Consider the following 17,555-nt stretch of genomic DNA (forward strand, 5'->3'; position numbering starts at 1 on the left):
AACTGGAGGCTAAAGGGGTTCAAGCTCTGGTAAAACTTTACACAACGACAGACATGTTTGAGCCTTCATACTGCCGCACACAGGAAATTAATCTTTTTAATAAAGTTAATTTGGACTCACCTCGGTGTGCTGATACAGCGGAATTGGTCCGGGGAGCAGGTGGATGGACAAATCTCATCTGAACCGTCACCACAGTCGTCTTCATTGTCACACACCCACTGGGTGGGGATGCAGCGTCCCCCAGCACAGGTAAACTCTGACTCCAGACAGGGAGGGGAGGGAGGAGGGCAAGCCACACCGTCACACTTCCAAACACCCTCCTCACAGGAGCTGAACACACAAAGGCAAAGTTTTTATGGACAGCTTATTTACCAAAGACAAAAACAAAGAATACACATTTATAAATGTTCAGAAAGACTGACCAGTTCTGGCAGTGTTGAGTGACAGCAGCTCCAGCTGGAAACAAGGAGCCATCCCACTCACACGGACACTGGCTGGGAACTACACAGCTGTCGCCTGTTTCATAAAAAGCATACAGACAAAGAACGTAAAGACGGCAGTGGGTCGTTGTGGGTTAGACTGAAAAAAGACATCCAAAACAGTTGCAGCTACTTAATTTTAGTGGTGCGACGTAGCTGGTTTCAAATACTCTGATCTGGTGAAGAAGCAAAAATAGTACTCAGTGTAAGAGTAGTTTTTACACGTGTTTCTGTCAGCATGACACCGAGACACGGCAGGATTAATATTTCAGCAGTGATGATGAACCTGGAATATGTATATAATCCCATTGGCTGTGCAGAAAAAGAAGCCACAGCATTTTCTAGCACCTCCTGACTGCTTGGTGTTGTAGTCCTGCGTTTTGAATATATCCTTATTAAGTATTTGCTACTACGTTCCCATTTGATTATTTACATTTTGTATTTATTTAGTATTTTGATTCCTTAGTTATTGGTTTTGCAGTTTCTTCACTTGTGATGTTGTAAGTAGTTACTAAGTGATTATAAACTCCTTCTTGCTGTGAGTCTTTTGGTATCTTATACTTTTCCGCCTCCCTCATGTTTCTTTAATCTCCTCGAGTCTTTGTCTCTGCTTTAGGCATTACCTGTTTAGGTTACTTCTAGTGCTGTCAGCATTAATCTCGTTACAATGACGTTAACGCTATAACCGCATTAACGCGGCACGGCGCTAACACGTTAACGAGCTAACCACGCTAACACGTTGACGCCGTGCAGCCCCACGCAAGGGGCGATCTGCGTTAACTCGCTAACCGAGATTCGCGTGTTAATGCGGTTAGGGGTTAACGTTATTTTAACGAGATTAGTTACTTCCTGTTTTATTTTGACAGTCGTTTGTGTCTTGCACCTTTTTTTCTTAGTTTTACTTCCATGTGTTGTTACCTGAATTAGTTTCAGCTGATTCCCACGTGTCTCTCTTTCTCTGGTGACCTGTCCTATTTCAAACCTCAGTGAGTGTTTGTTGGAGTGTCTGTTTTCTATACCTGTGTTCCTGTCTGTGCTTGCTAGTGTCGTCACGAACGAAATGGCTCTTAGAGCCGGATCTTTGACGTGAACGATGTGAGCCGGCTCCGCAAGCCGTGGCTTTTTGTTTGTTTTTTTTCTTTCTCTCACCCTCTCTCTCACACTTTTTTCTGCTTCACTCCACACCGAGCCTTGTGCTTTGCGCTGGGAAGAGGGGGGAGGGGCGGTAGTTACACTCGCAGTAGCACAGGAACAGAGCGGGAGGGAGAGAGAGAGAAAGAGCCAGGGACAACAACGTCACATTAGAAAGGTATAGTAATCATCCACAACTATTTTCAGTTGTGGATGATAAAGGATTCAGAAAGTTTATTAATGCAGACCCATCTTCTTTTTGTTTTCATATTTTAATTTATATTTAATTGTGTTGTGGTTTGCAGTGTTTTGTGTTGTTTCACTTTAAATTTGTTTAAAAGGAAAAAGCTGAAAATTTAAATAGTTAAAAGTTGAAATGTGAATAGTTGGTTCTTGTATTATATGATTTATTTATTACATTTTATGTGGAGTGAATAAATAAAAGTATATTTACGGTGGCCCCTAGAGACATAATTTTTTAAATTATTTGAATATATATGAGTGCTTGTGTATAAATACACAAACAATACACATATGCTTTCAATTGTGTAATTTAAGTGATCTGCTCTGTTTTGGTAGTTCAGTTAACGCTAGAAATGTGTTTTGGAGTTTGTACGTGCTTTGTCTCTAGGAGCCACCACATATATTTATATATAAACATATATAAATAAAACCACTTTTTTTTTACATTAGTAATTCCTTTTGTGCATAATTTCATATTATTGTTAATAATAAATTAATTAAAGCAATAAAACAACCTGAAGAGCCGTTTCGGAGCCGAAAGAGCCGGCTCTTTTTAGTGAGCCGAGCCGAAAGATTTGGATTTTTAACATTTGCTTTCAGCCTTTGTGTCTCTTGTTTGTCTCAGAGCCCCACGTTTGGGTCCTCTTCCTGCACCAGTCCTGAAAACTGGCACGTCAGTGAAGTTACTGCTGCTGTGCAGTGTGTGTGAATGTGCACATCAGTCAGTTTTTAGTTGGTTTTTGTTCTGCATGTAGTATAAGGCTGTAAGTTCTAAACTAAAGAAGCAAATCGCCCAAGTTTAACTTCCCACACATATGCATGTTGTATTAGGCGTTCAGCACCCATTCCTCTCATTCTTCTGACATGTGGCTTCAAGTTCTGCTTTGTCACATTAAAATACCGATACAGAGACAACTGTAGTGTTCAGTTTTATACATCACAGCTATGGACAGAGCAGAGTCTGTCTCACCATGTCGGACAGTGCCTGCAGGACAGAAGCAGCCCTCCACACAGGAAACAGCATCGCAGCTGGAATGTGGACTTTGCTGAATGGTTGGACATGAACGCGAGCAAGCTGGACCACAGGGATCATAAACCAGCCCGTTGTCACACTGCAGAGCTACAGGAAGATGAAGTTAAAGTTAGAGAAAGTGTGCCCCGGACATTAGCTCAGGTATGGGTGTGTGTGCAGGATGGTCCCCAACGTACGACAGAGCTCCTGGGACCGCCAGTGGATGTAGACCCCTCGCCGGTTACACTCTTCGGCGTAGGTAGCGATGGCTGTACAGAGACACTCACAGTCTCCACCTGAGTCACAGCTAAAACACGTGACAAACAACAAAGCTACCTTTAAACTGTTACTCCAAATACACAGTTTTAGAATGACTTGGTTACATTTTTCCTTACTAACTGCTGTATAAGCAGCATGCTTCGCTGGTGGCAGTCCTGTAATCATCTTTGTAACAGCGTACAGTTTTTTTTTAACTAAAACCCAGTGACTGAAGATTGCATTTTTCTTGGTCAAGTAAAATTTTCTTTCACCAAATGATAATTGATATCATAAACAGTCATTGTTCTTACCTCAGTTTAATCAGATTTCAGTTTATGCTCATAGAAACAGGGATTGTTTGCTAACATTTTATACAAAACTGCAAAAGGGTACGGACCGTTTTACTCAAACAAATCTGTAAAGTGAAACTAGATACTTCAGACAGCAGATACAGCTGATGATAAAGTGCAAAATAGATTACCCCACTAACTTTGCAGCATTATAAATACGCTAGATACAACTGTATTTTCCGCACTATAAGGCGCACTTAAAATCCTTTAATTTTCTCAAAAATCTGCAGTGTGCCTTATAATACTTATGCATGAATTCTGGTTGTGCTTACTGACCTCGAACCGATTTTATGTGCTACATGGCGCTCAAAAATCTGTCAAAAAATGTTTTAGTACGACTTTGGTAACCTATGAAGCCGCACCGCTTGATGGATTGTTGGAGCATTACGGCTGCCATAGTCAGGAGCCTCACGGAGTAATCTGGGTCCTAAACTCCGTCAGCTGCAGGTCCCAAAGTCAAACAAACACTGCAGCATCACTGAGAGTTAAAAACTGTCTAAATTCTTTCATCTTTAATAAAATGATCAGTGTTGCTGCTTTACCTGGTGTAACAATTGAGTTTAACATCCAGGCATCCATGAAAACAGGATTTATTAAATTTAACAGAGTTAGAAGTTAGCAGGAAGTTAGCTCACTAGTTTCCACCTAAACATGATATAGCACGTTCTGACTGAGATTCCTGAAACAATAAAATGTAATATCACTTCCAACATAAATGAAGACAGAAAACTAAACAACAGTGACGTTTGTAGGGTTACTGAAGTTGGGCTAGCTGGTATATAATGATGTGCTATGTGATCGCTAGCGACACAGCTATGTTAGCATAACATAAACACAGTGAAGCTGGAGGATGAACGCTAACTTTTTTCCACTCGATAAAAGTTAACGTGAGGGTTCCCGATGGTTAGGGACAAATGCAATCACATGGCAGGATGCTGTAAACGGACCAAACTTCAGTCAGGAGAACAACTGAGATGATCCATCCACAATACGAGGTTAGTCATTAATATACTGCAGCAACATGGGAATAGAGCAGCTGCAGAGAATTCAACATTAATAAATCAATGGTAGGAAAGTGGAGGAAGCAAGAAGAATGAGTTGAGTAAAGTTTGACTTATCTGACTGTTTTGTTTCACTTAATGCTCCTTATAATCCTGTGCGCCTTATAGTCCAAAAAATACGGTATATATTTTTTTAGGTTTAATATGTCTTGCGTAGATTAGCGCTGCCACTCACCCACAAGCATCAAAGACACACCAGTCATAATACTGCTGAAAGGGCACCTCAGGGTGGCACCTTGAGAAGAGTCCCTGAGTCAGCACAGCACATTTTTTCCTGGCCCATGTCACTCTGTGGGGGTTCAGCTGAAGAAGACAGTGTCAGAACTTAGTGTAACGCAGGCTTAAACCAAAAATCCCTCTGTGTGTGTGTGAATGTGAACTTACAGCGCAGGGGTCCCGGAGGTCCTGGTCTGCCACGTCAGGGCAGGATGGGCTGACCTTCCAAGAGTTTCCAAACAGCTCGGCTGTCGATTCCACAATTCCCTGCCGTGTTGTGAAGTCGTTCTCTGTGTCCCCATCAAAGTTACCACACAGGCCCCCGACCCGACCACGAAGATGGGCCGCCAAACGCACGTACACACGCATACCTGGAAGAAGAAATGCAAGTTGCAAGCAGCAATTATGGGACTGAGTTTTTTTAAGCAAGGCACAGACACTATGGCAACTACATATACTAATGTTGTTGTAAATACTGATAATTGTGACTGGCTGTAATCGCTCTAACGGCCAGTAGGGATGAACTTAAATCCCTACTTTAAAGGAGCAAATGCGTGTCACTTTAAGTATTTCAATGTTTTTCTGTGTATTTTCTGCAAAGGATCTTTTATATTTAGTTTATATGTGTGCGTCTTACCTCCATCCCACAGCAAAGTAACTCCAAGACGTGACGAGAGGGACACAAACAGGCCAACTTTTTCCAAAGTCAGGCCACTGCCACTGTAAGACTTTGGTAGGCTAACTGGCATCCCATTTACTGTCACAGCATTACCTAATGTCACAGACAGTTTAGCAATTAGACCCTCACTTTCCTCACATAGTACCATCACTTTGCCAAAATAGAAATAGGACACATTTGTGAGTCATGTCTGATAAAAACAGCACCTAAGAACACACAAGTGATTCAAAACTTCAGTAAAAGTTAAGCTAAACTCAAGATATCAGATCACAGACGAACTTGTTTGATGGGACGTTCGGGGTTTTGCCTTTGAGGGCAAGTAGCTTACCCGTGCAATGATTTACATGTTTGAGTATGAATCAGAAGGTCTCTAGTTTGAGTGTAGTAGTTGGGTATGTGGTGTAAAAATCTGACATATCAACTATGTGGTGACCTCTTGTGAATAAGGGGGCTTTTTCTAAAGCAGTATTCTGCTCTCACATGGGTTCCAAGGGGCCATGTTTGCTGGATATAAACTCTCATTTAGCAGCACCATTGAGCCCTCTACCTCTTAGAAGATGTATGACCGTGTTTCCCAGACTGAGGGTGACTGATTTTGTGCAGGTGACTCCAGTGCTTCCGCACGGCACGTTCTCCGCCGTGACGCTGAATAAGCCGCTGGTCTCCCTGGCTAACACGTACTGGCAGTCACCCAGGAAAGAGTAGCAACGACCGTCGAACGTCACATAGTGTGGGTCCCCTGTTGCCACACATACACCAGCACAGGCAGAGCGGCCACAGTGCCAGCGACGCTCATTGCACACACTGCAGGGAAAAAATGATAGCGTTGTAAAAAGAATACGTTTATAATGATTATATCTTAAAGAATTTTGATGCACTCAGCTCATACATTACCATGTGTTGCAGTCCTTAGTGATGGTGTCATTGCTGTAATAAAGTCGACCATTGTGGTGACATGGACATTCATCTGGCAGAACACAGCGGTCGCCCTGAAGGAAAAGAAAAGAAGATGTAAAGTACGAAAATGTCGGTCATGATCAAACACTACAGCTCTCGTTGTGTTGTTTGTCTCTAAACTCACAAAACACCATAAAATTTAATTTGGAGCTGACATTAAGGAATTCATGATTTTTTGCACGATTGACGTTGAAAATAATCCTTATCTATCTAATATTGGCCCTTAGTGAAGCTCCTCTGTTCACCAGCTGTTTGAAATAAGCCATGTTAGCACCCTACAGATGTTGAATAAAAAGTAGTGTGTCCACTACAGAGGACATACATTAATAGGCAGGGCCTCGGGAGGATATGACTGGAACAGAAATGAAACCACATCATAAACCTACAGCAACATCTGCATAAACCTGCACAAAAAGGTTTTCACTCACTAGTAAGACAGTCCCCTGTGGACACACACAGCCAGATAGGGGCTCTCTGCAGCTTGACTGCATGACGCTTGACCCCTGCTGTTGGCCAGGAGGGTCCAGGCTCGAGCAGGTGAGGAGGCAGGAGCGTGGGGAGTAGACCAGAGTGCCAGGGCACTGGTTCACCTCCTCACAGAGCTCTTGAGTGCAGTTAAACAATCCCTGCTCACACACACTATGGAGGGAAGAGACGAGGGAGCTGAGTTAGTATGAACATCTACTGAATGGTATTACCAAGACATTATAGGTCTATTAAAGATTATTACTGAAACGTTGTTATTAACAAGTTTGGTTTAGCAGGTGAAACAGTGAATATACTATAAAGCAGACTTCATAGTGATGACACTAAAGTAAACTATCATCCATATATTTTTATTCTCCTTTAACAGCAGCTGAGGCGTGACGAGAATCACTTAATGATTCACTTGAATCAACAGCCCGTGTTTTTCATTTAACGTGCCCTGATATACTGTATGTCATTTATGATATCTGTTTAATGATTAACCAGAATTTCCCTGTTTCCTCATAGCAATTACTCAGGTCAGACTGATATCACCAGCTCAAAGGAAACAAGTCACGTACAAAACGGACTCTGCACAGACCAACATGTCCCAATATATTAGAAATCAGAGAGAAACTAATCTGAGCCGTCGGTAAGTTACTTAAACCCACAGAGTAATGCACACTGCCGTTACATGGTGAAGAAATGCAATGAAATCAACCTATCCTGTATCAGCAAGCAGGAACATAGAGTGATTTCATCAGAGCTCTTGCACCACCAAGTATGCATCACGCTCTTATGTGCATCTGTAGTTTGCAGTTGCAGTCATTTAAATACAGTGGCTTGCAAAAGTATTCGGCCCCCTTGAACTTTTCCACATTTTGTCACATTACAGCCACAAACATGAATCAATGTTATTGGAATTCCAGGTGAAAGACCAACACAAAGTGGTGCACACGTGAGAAGTGGAACGAAAATCAGACATGATTCCAAACATTTTTTACAAATAAATAACTGCAAAGTGGGGTGTGTGTAATTATTCAGGCCCCTTTGGTCTGAGTGCAGTCAGTTGCCCATAGACATTGCCTGATGAGTGCTAATGACTAAATAGAGTGCACCTGTGTGTAATCTAATGTCAGTACAAATACAGCTGCTCTGTGACGGCCTCAGAGGTTGTCTAAGAGAATATTGGGAGCAACAACACCATGAAGTTCAAAGAACACACCAGACAGGTCAGGGATAAAGTTATTGAGAAATTTAAAGCAGGCTTAGGCTACACAAAGATTTCCCAAGCCTTGAACATCCCACGGAGCACTGTTCAAGCCATCATTCAGAAATGGAAGGAGTACGGCACAACTGTAAACCTACCAAGACAAGGCCGTCCACCTAAACTCACAGGCCGAACAAGGAGAGCGCTGATCAGAAATGCAGCCAAGAGGCCCATGGTGACTCTGGACGAGCTGCAGAGATCTACAGCTCAGGTGGGGGAATCTGTCCATAGGACAACTATTAGTGGTGCACTGCACAAAGTTGGCCTTTATGGAAGAGTGGCAAGAAGAAAGCCATTGTTAACAGAAAACCATAAGAAGTCCCGTTTGCAGTTTGCCACAAGCCATGTGGGGACACAGCAAACATGTGGAAGAAGCTGCTCTGGTCAGATGAGACCAAAATGGAACTTTTTGGCCACAATGCAAAACGCTATGTGTGGAAAACTAACACTGCACCTCACTCTGAACACACCATCCCCACTGTCAAATATGGTGGTGGCAGCATCATGCTCTGGGGGGGCTTCTCTTCAGCAGGGACAGGGAAGCTGGTCAGAGTTGATGGGAAGATGGATGGAGCCAAATACAGGACAGTCTTGGAAGAAAACCTCTTGGAGTCTGCAAAAGACTTGAGACTGGGGCGGAGGTTCAGCTTCCAGCAGGACAACCACCCTAAACATAAAGCCAGGGCAACAATGGGATGGTTTAAAACAAAACATATCCATGTGTTAGAATGGCCCAGTCAAAGTCCAGATCTAAATCCAATCGGGAATCTGTGGCAAGATCTGAAAACTGCTGTTCACAAACGCTGTCCATCTAATCTGACTGAGCTGGAGCTGTTTCAAAGAAGAATGGGCAAAGATTTCAGTCTGTAGATGTGCAAAGCTGGTAGAGACAGACCCTAAAAGACTGGCAGCTGGAACTGCAGCAAAAGGTGGTTCTACAAAGTATTGACTCAGGGGGCTGAATAATTACACACACCCCACTTTGCAGTTATTTATTTGTAAAAAATGTTTGGAATCATGTATGATTTTCGTTCCACTTCTCACGTTTGACCCACTTTGTGTTGGTCTTTCATGTGGAATTCCAATAAAATTGATTCATGTTTGTGGCTGTAATGTGACAAAATGTGGGAAAGTTCAAGGGGGCCGAATACTTTTGCAAGCCACTGTATATGACATAAAAGTTGGGCTAATGCTAACTTGTGCAGATGTTCACAAGGGTACAGCTAAATTCAAATGACCCCAGTTATTACAGCCAGGCTCACAACGTCAGGAGTTTCCAAAGAGTTCCTCACTGATGAACAGGCACAAATCTGTAACAATGCGTCCTCGCCTACCGCACTCATAAAACAGGACTTTGTTCATGAAACCGGGTCAGTATGATACTGTAGCTCTGCAGACGATGATGATGAAACATGCTTACTTCAACTGAGTCTTTATGACCGGTGGTGAATGATAAAAGCTGCACTCAGATAGCCATAAAAGAGAAAGGGCTGCTTTTACAATGTACTGTTAAAAAACAAAAATCAGAAAAGCAATCATCTATATGAGGTCAAAGAAAAATGACACCTAAGTAACTTCATTAATTTCTGCTTTCTTCAGAAGTGTAGTATACCAGATTAATCAGAGGACATCAGGGGACACTGATGTGGTCAGTTAAGTAGCAGAGGGGCTGTTGATCAGTTTTGGGGTTATAATGAAATTAACTGCATTAAAGAAGCAACAATGAGATTCCCCAAACAGGAGGCTTTTATGGTGGAGGACAGGTAGTGCAACTCAACCAGGGTGGTACATCAATATGTGCCATTGCTGTGTCTCCCAGCACACTCTCAAGAGCTTGGAGGAGATTCAACACAAATTGCTTTTCAACAAAAATTCTCCCTTAGATAACAAAACTGTGTTGTGACTCTTTCCCCCCATTCAAGGCCGCCCGCATCGATCGAAAATTGTTGACTTTTGCTTAACCGGGTGAATGAAACTTTCTCTCAGTTGAACATGGAACACACACAGTCACACACACGTGCACTGACACAGACCTACACTCACCCCCCCACCCCCTCCAAACGCCTTCGAAGCTTATGTCTTCTATGTTGTGAGATCTGATGATTCATGTGCTGAGGTGTTTTTTTCTGTCCTCAAACTGATCTCCCTGTTGGAGCTCAGTCTGGGGGGGTCTTTCCTCATGTTGTGCATTTTCCATTGTTATACCTCTCTGACCTGTCTTCCTGTATGGTCGGAAGGGTAAGGTGGCACTGGCAAGGCTGGCAGCCTTAACCCAATTTCCCTCTGGATGATCCATCCATTCGCTTCTGCTTATCTTTTTCAGGGTCACGGGGGGTGCTGGAGCCTTTCCCAGCTATGTCTTTGGACACAGGGAGAACATGCAAACTCCACACAGAAAGACCCTGACCTGATGGTGGAATTGAACTCAGGACCTTCTTGCTGTGAGGCAACAGTGCTAACCACCGTGCCACCGTGCTGCCCAATCAATCAATCAATCAATCAATCAATCAATCAATCAATCAATCAATCAATCAATCAATTTCAGGAGACAGACATTTATTCTAAGAAGGTCCTCCTCATCAGCAGGACCAGTATCTGCTCCTCTGTGTAAAGAGGAACATTATGAGCACTGCCAGAGCTACAAAATGACCTCCAGCAGGTCACCGGTGTGTATGACTCATTTTGTAGTGGGCTCTACACTCGCTGCCCCGCTCCATGGGGCCCAGTTTGATATTTGGCATTGTCAGTTACCAACTAGCAGGAATGACAGGGCTACCACTGGTGCTCTGTGCTTTTCAGAGCAGGTTCACCCTGAGCACATGTGACAGACGTGAAAGAGCCTGGAGAATCTGTGGAGAGCTGCCTGTAACATCATTCAGCATGAACAGATTGGTGGTGGGTCAGTGATGGTTTGGGGAACACATGCAGACCTCTACAAGCTAGGCAGCGTTTAAGTATCAGGATGAGCTTCTTGGACCCACTGTCAGACCCTGCGCTGGTGCAGGCAGTCCTGGGTGTCACCTGGTGCACGGCAATGCCCGGCCTCATATGGTGAGAGTATGCAGGCAGTTCCTGGAGGATAAAGGAATTTACACCACTGACTGGCCCTGACGCTCAATTGACCTAAATGCAACAGAACATCTGTGGGACATTGTGTTTGACCTCAGTGTACCTCAGAATGTCCAGCAGCTCAGTGACGCCCTGCTCCTGATCAGGGAGGAGATCCCCCGGACACCATCCACCACAATGGGGGCAATACAAACTACTGAGTACCACTGCATCTTTTATTCACTTTGAATTTTGGGTGTCTTTGAATTTAGCCATCTGCAGGTTGGTAGTCTTCATTTCCATTAAATGATGTTTCGTCCTCTGGTTCCTGACCAGTCCATACCAGTATTGATATCCAGTATGATTTTTTCCCCACTGAGATCTGATGCATTTACGAAGTGTTTATTTTTTTTTGTGTACGTCTGCATCTTTAATATTTCATAAAAGATTTAAAAATTCTCAATCTAAACGTATTTCATCATCAAAGTGTGTAGCGGCAGAAAGGTGAGACAAACTCCTTGACTACATACCAGGTGTTGCAGTTATTTTGAACCACGGCCCCAGGTGAATACATCACTGCTCCTTGCATGCATGGGCACAAAGAGATGGGAACACACTGACCCTGCTGGTCCTGCACAAGCCCTGGTGGGCACTGGCAGCCTGGAACACACAATCTTTGACTGCGACTGTCATCACAGCTCCAGCCGTGTCTCAAATCTGAGCATGAGTTCCCACAAGTGCGACCGCACTCCTGGTACACCTGACCCCCTGAACACTGCATTGCTGGGGAGAAAGGAAGAGATAGCGTAGCAGAGCATTGGTTTTAGCACACTGTATCAGAAAAAACATTCTTTTGGTCTCTAAATAGTAATAAGTTTTCCCTCAAAGCCTCAAAACAACACAAACAACGGTCCTCCAGCTTACTGCAGAAGGTGTGGTTGCGCCACTGGACCACAACCCCTTCCTGAGCACAGTGTCGGGCATAGGCAGTGAGGACGGTGCAGTGACAGGCTCCCTGCGGCACACAGCTGCAAACCTCTGACAGACAGAGACGGAAATATGGCTCCCTCTCCACCACGTCGTGACACAACTGTAGAATCAGAGATGGAGGTGCAGGTGTGAATAAAAACAAAGGCGACAAACTCGTGAGAGATGACCAGAAGTACCCATCACACTGACCTGAAAGATGGGGCTGTGGATGACAGCACACACAGTCTCTGCATACTGCCGCCTCTGGGTGTAGGTGGAGCAGGCCTCTGGTGTAGCTCCTCCAGGCAGGGCGCAGAGCTTTGTTGTGAATTTCGCCGCAAAGGATGTCACGCTGTTCTCCACATCTCCTTCTGGGGTGGTAAAGTCGTCACGCTGGTTCCAGGTCAGTGTTCCACACAGGCCGCGCACCTTGTCATATATACCCATGTCCAACATAGAAGGATTGATCCCATGTTATGGAATTGCTTGAAAATTGTGTTTTATGGTAATTTTAGAGTTTAGTGCCTACCACCTGGCCCTAGCGCTCTGCTTTTTGAGATTCCACATAATAGAACGTGTCTTATTTCTTTGCAGATCACAGGTTGGCTCTGTGACAACATTACAGTTGGGGGCATTTCTATATAACACCCACTTAAATGATGTTATAACTTGAGGGTGACATCTGTACAGCTAATTCGCTAATCTGCAGAAGCTAACTTGGGTCACTAAACTGGACCTCTGAACCATGTTACAATTGGATAGTATAATGAAAGCACTAGGAGTAGTTTGAAGATCACCTTGTTTCCAAAGCCAGGCTGCAAGGTGATGAAGGCCAGGGGTCCATCTAGGTACCACAGAATCTGGGCTCCAAACATCTGGATGAGCAGAAATGAGGAGGAGGCCTTAAGCACAGCTAGATCCCCTGTTACCAAGGGCACCGCTTCCTTCTGGCCATTCAGTGTCACTGAACCTGAAGGTAACAATATCAGCTGTAACCAATCAGAATGCAATCAGCACATTCGATCTAAAAGTCCAAGACGCTCTACAGTGTCTACTATAAAAACCTGTTTGTGCTTTGATTGCACAAAAATGCTGCACTATGACGCAAGCTGCAGCCTGCAAGGTTGTAAAAAGAAGTCCTTGCAAAAGAACCAAAAACTGCAGTTCCTCAAATAGCCACAATCTCGCACCTTTGCCCCAGGTGAATACGTTTGCAACAACTACATAAAACTATGTTATTATTTTTTGTAAATAACTGACTTATTGATAATGGCACCCGTTCTGACATAAACGGTAGTAACCAGACCGAAAAACAGCGCACATTTCGGTGCTTTATTTCGGTGCTTTTTTGTCCTGAGATGTCATACACTTTGGATTCTAGCCAATCATTTTACCTTTCCAAGGATAGTAGGCGGGCCCAGGTACGTACGTTCTTTTAGAGCAGAGCTACGAAGAAGAAGCAGAAGAAGCTTTGAGCCAGGAGGGAGGGGGTGAGTGAGTCCTTGAGTGATTCGCTTAGGCTACGATTCAGCACAGGAAGGGAGGGGGTGAGCAGCTCAAATGTGCTGTTAGCATGTTAGCAGAACGACGCAACTGTGAACTGAGGAGCTATTGTCTTGATGTGAGCTTCTACTCAGGGTTTTTTCTTCCAGTTCAGAGCAGAAATGCTTTCGTTAAGAAACTGGCTGTTGTTTTTTTTCACACAGTTTTAGTTATAAGCTACATATATTTCTACTAATGAAATTAGTTTGCTAACAGCAACAGGGATGAGTCAGTGAGTCAGTTGGGCTTGTGAGTCAGTAAAGTGATTCTTATTGAACGATTTCGTTCATGATTCGCGCATCACTACAAAGGAGGTAACACCTCGAATCTGATGAAACACCTTTTTTTAAAGCAGAGAAATGCACTGTATTTGATAGCTTGCTGCACAGCAAGCTATCAAAGCTATCAAAGACTGAGCACATCTACTGCGGGTGTGGTGCCTGTTATCTGACCCAGAGTTAGCAACATCCCCCAAAAACCCGAAGAGAAGAGTCCTGGCCCCTAGCCCTGCCAGTGTAGCAGAAATGATGACGGATGATGATGGCAGTAGCAGCTGTTCTTCTTTGGGTGAGTAGCTTAATGTTTTTCGTGTGTAATTTACGTTGAGTAGGCTAACCACGTTATTACATTAATGCACGTAAGGTGAACTAGCAAACATCATCATAGCTACATGCGGCTGTCTTCTTGTTTGATGGCAGATGCTCCCTTCACCCTGGCCAAAAAGGCTAAAATGACCAAAGAAAAAGTGGAAAACAGCTAAACATGAGAGGTTTTTGGACAAAGTTTGTTTTTTTCCATTGTTTAAGCACTGCTTCCAGCCAAGAGTGATGCCATATATGCCCTATAGCTGCGGAAAAGGATAACATTGTTATCTTTTTACAAAAAAAACAGCTAAACAGAGGTTTTTGGACAAAGTTTGTGTTCTCCATTCTTTAAGCACCGATTCGAGCACCGTTTAAGCACCGGCACCATTTCAAAAGTACCGGTTTGGCACCGGTATCGGATAAAACCTAAACGATACCCATCCCTAGTCATCGATGGGTATATAGTTAAAGTTGTCAAACTGGACACAAGCTTGTTTTTGATTTTGGTGTTGTTTTTGTATACAGTCGATGGTCTAAAGCAGCATTAATTGCTGGGAGCCTAAAGAGAACAGTAAGAGAAACAAACTACTAGACACATCTAGATTTGATTTCCTGTGATCTATCAAGCAAACCTTCATACTATACCGGTGTCTGTGATGGTGACTGTGGTCCGGAGAGCTGTTACTGACATCTCCTTTAGACACCCCCCTCCTCCTTCCCCTCCCCCTGCCGTACATTCTCCACAGCGCACACTCACAACTACCTTCCTGTCAACAAAGTCCTGAAAACACACAGAGAATAAGAACAAAGTAACAATGCACAAATCTGCCTCATAGTGTAAGCAAATGTGTTTGATTGCATCTCTCTACACATGGCTCACCTCCACAGCAATGAAGGAGCAGTCGCTTCCCTGCAGTGAGTACCTCTTTTTGTCAAAAGTGGTCACCTGTAAACCGCCCATCAGGGCGCACTCTGCTGCACACTTCTCCCCAGTACACTGCCACTGACCCGAGCTACACACACTGTCAAGGTAAAGGCAAAAAAAGTTGCACGTAAATGGGCAAAATGGGTAAACGATGAAGAGTTGACAGGAAAAGACTCCCTCCTCACCAGGTGTTGCATCTCTGCTGTATTTTGTCCCCTGACTGGTATGTGCGTCTGCGATGAAAGCAAGGACAATCATCTCTTTTCAGACACCTTCCCTGGTGAAAATAGAGGCCTGGAGGGCACTCGCATCCTCCAACACACTCGTCCCTGCACTGGCCCATGGCTGCGGGCGGCTGTGGAGAAGTACAACTGGGAGGACAGGAGGATATGCAGTCTGAAAACACCTGACCTCTGGGACAGACACGGTCTGAAAGGACAGATAAAAGAGAGAAAGCAGCATTATTATAGCGTGATTCTCATCAGGACAATATTGACAATCTGACAGGCTGTGTTACAGATTATATCAACTTCTGTGTGGACACTGTGGTTCCCAAAAAAACCATTTTGTGCTTCCCCAACAATAAGGTGACAGAGATCAGCTGAAACTGGTGCAGAAGGAGCTGAAAGCCAAGATTGCAGAGGGTAAAGAGTCCTACCGGAGGCTGGAAAACAAACTGCAGGACAACAACACCAGTGAGGTGTGGAATGGAATGGGGGCCATCACTGGCCTGAGACAAAAGAGAGGTGTTGGGATGGATGGGGACGTCGAAAGTGCTAACAAGCTAAATCTGCACTTCAATAGGTTTGACTGCCCTGCGTCTCCTGTCTCCACACCCAGCTCTTCCCATCTTCTCCTTTCTCCTCCCCCCTCTCCTGCCCCCTCAGACTGTCTCACCCTGTCCCTCTCAGCAGATGACATCAAAAGAGAATTGGGCAGACTCCACTCCAGCAAAGCTGCTGGCCCTGACGGTGTCAGTCCCAGGGCCAGCAGCTGCTGTGCTTCCCAGCTGTCTGGAGTTCTACAACAGATCTTCAACATGAGTCTGGAAATGCAGAGAGTCCCATCACTCTGGAAGACATCCTGCCTGGTTCCTGACCCTAAAAAGATCAACCCGTTGACCCTCGGTGACTACAGGCCAGTGGCTCTGACCTCACATGTCATGAAGACGCTAGACAGACTCATCCTGAAACATCTGCGTCTGCTCATGGAGCCCTGGCTGGACCCCCTGCAGTTTGCCTATCAATCTCGTGTCGGCGTGGAGGATGCCATCATCTACCTGCTGGACCAGGCTTATTCTCATCTGGACATTGTTGGGAGCACTGGGAGGGTCATGTTCTTTGACTTCTCTACTGCTTTTAACACGATCAGACCATCACTGCTGGGGAATAAGCTCACGGAAATGCAGGTGGACGCCCCACTGGTAGGTTGGATTACGGACTATTTAACAAGTCGACCACAGCATATCCGACTGAAGAGCTGTGGCTCATTGTGGGCTGTATCAGGGACGGGCAGGAGGAGGAGTACAGGAGTGTGGTGGACAGCTTTGTCGAGTGGTGTGAGCTTAACCACCTACAACTTAACATCACAAAGACAAAAGAACTGATTATGGACTTTAGGAAGCAGGCTCCCCCTCCTAACCCTGTCACCATCAGAGGGGCTGATGTGGAGATAGTTGAGGACTACCGGTACCTGGGGGTACACTTGGACTGTAAACTGCACTGGACCAAGAACACTAATGCTATCTTCAAAAAAGGGCAGAGTCGGCTTTTCCTGCTGAGGCGGCTCAGGTCCTTCAATGTTGGTAGGAAAATGCTGACCATGTTTATCACTCTGTGGTGGAGAGCGCTGTGTTCTTTGCAGCTGTGTGCTGGGGAAGTGGGGTGAAGACAGCTGATGCCAACAGGCTGAACAAACTGATTAAAAAGGCTGGTTCTGTCCTGGGTGTCAGACTTGAGAACCTGGAGGAGGTGTCTGAGAGGAGAATGCTAAAAAAGCTTCTTTCTATCATGGACAACCCCTGTCACCCCATGCACGCCCCCATGATGGACCATCGGAGCAAACGCAGCAAAAGACTGATTGCCCCGAAATGCAGAACTGACCGCCACAGTAAATCCTTTGTGCCAGTGGCAATAAGACTGTATAACAGCGGTCTCCAACCCCCGGGCCTCGGACCGGTACCGGTCCGTGAGTCGTTTGGTACCGGGCCGCGAGAGTTGAGGTTCAGGTGTGAAATGTATAGTTTTCAGGGTTTTTATCGGTTTTCAGCGTTATTTTGTTATCGTTTTTATCGTTTACTCGGTTTTCCTGGGTCTTTTCACGTGTGTTATGAATAAATTTTAGTTTTTTCGGTACCGGTACTAGTT

The 17,555-nt window shown here is 44.6% G+C and overlaps 1 protein-coding gene across 1 annotated transcript in view; it reads right to left on the reverse strand.

The window, feature by feature from the left end:
• The window catches only part of sspo (SCO-spondin), a 97,545-nt gene that overhangs the window by 70,988 nt on the left and 9,002 nt on the right, over positions 1-17,555 (reverse strand). Inside the window, exons 11-27 of the mRNA XM_084940400.1 lie at positions 15,375-15,618; positions 15,145-15,286; positions 14,910-15,045; positions 12,936-13,108; positions 12,349-12,567; positions 12,094-12,259; positions 11,700-11,952; positions 6,815-7,025; positions 6,324-6,418; positions 5,977-6,233; positions 5,388-5,522; positions 4,919-5,121; positions 4,710-4,837; positions 3,063-3,172; positions 2,824-2,973; positions 423-516; positions 121-330 (exon numbers count right to left, since the gene is read on the reverse strand). Coding sequence (XP_084796526.1) covers positions 121-330; positions 423-516; positions 2,824-2,973; positions 3,063-3,172; positions 4,710-4,837; positions 4,919-5,121; positions 5,388-5,522; positions 5,977-6,233; positions 6,324-6,418; positions 6,815-7,025; positions 11,700-11,952; positions 12,094-12,259; positions 12,349-12,567; positions 12,936-13,108; positions 14,910-15,045; positions 15,145-15,286; positions 15,375-15,618 — 2,926 coding nt within the window. The remainder of the gene's footprint in view (positions 1-120; positions 331-422; positions 517-2,823; positions 2,974-3,062; positions 3,173-4,709; positions 4,838-4,918; positions 5,122-5,387; positions 5,523-5,976; positions 6,234-6,323; positions 6,419-6,814; positions 7,026-11,699; positions 11,953-12,093; positions 12,260-12,348; positions 12,568-12,935; positions 13,109-14,909; positions 15,046-15,144; positions 15,287-15,374; positions 15,619-17,555) is intronic.

The sequence above is a fragment of the Perissodus microlepis genome, chromosome 9, assembly GCF_051167445.1.
Source record: "Perissodus microlepis isolate ML-2025 ecotype Zambia chromosome 9, ASM5116744v1, whole genome shotgun sequence".
NCBI classification, from domain to species: Eukaryota; Metazoa; Chordata; class Actinopteri; order Cichliformes; family Cichlidae; genus Perissodus; species Perissodus microlepis.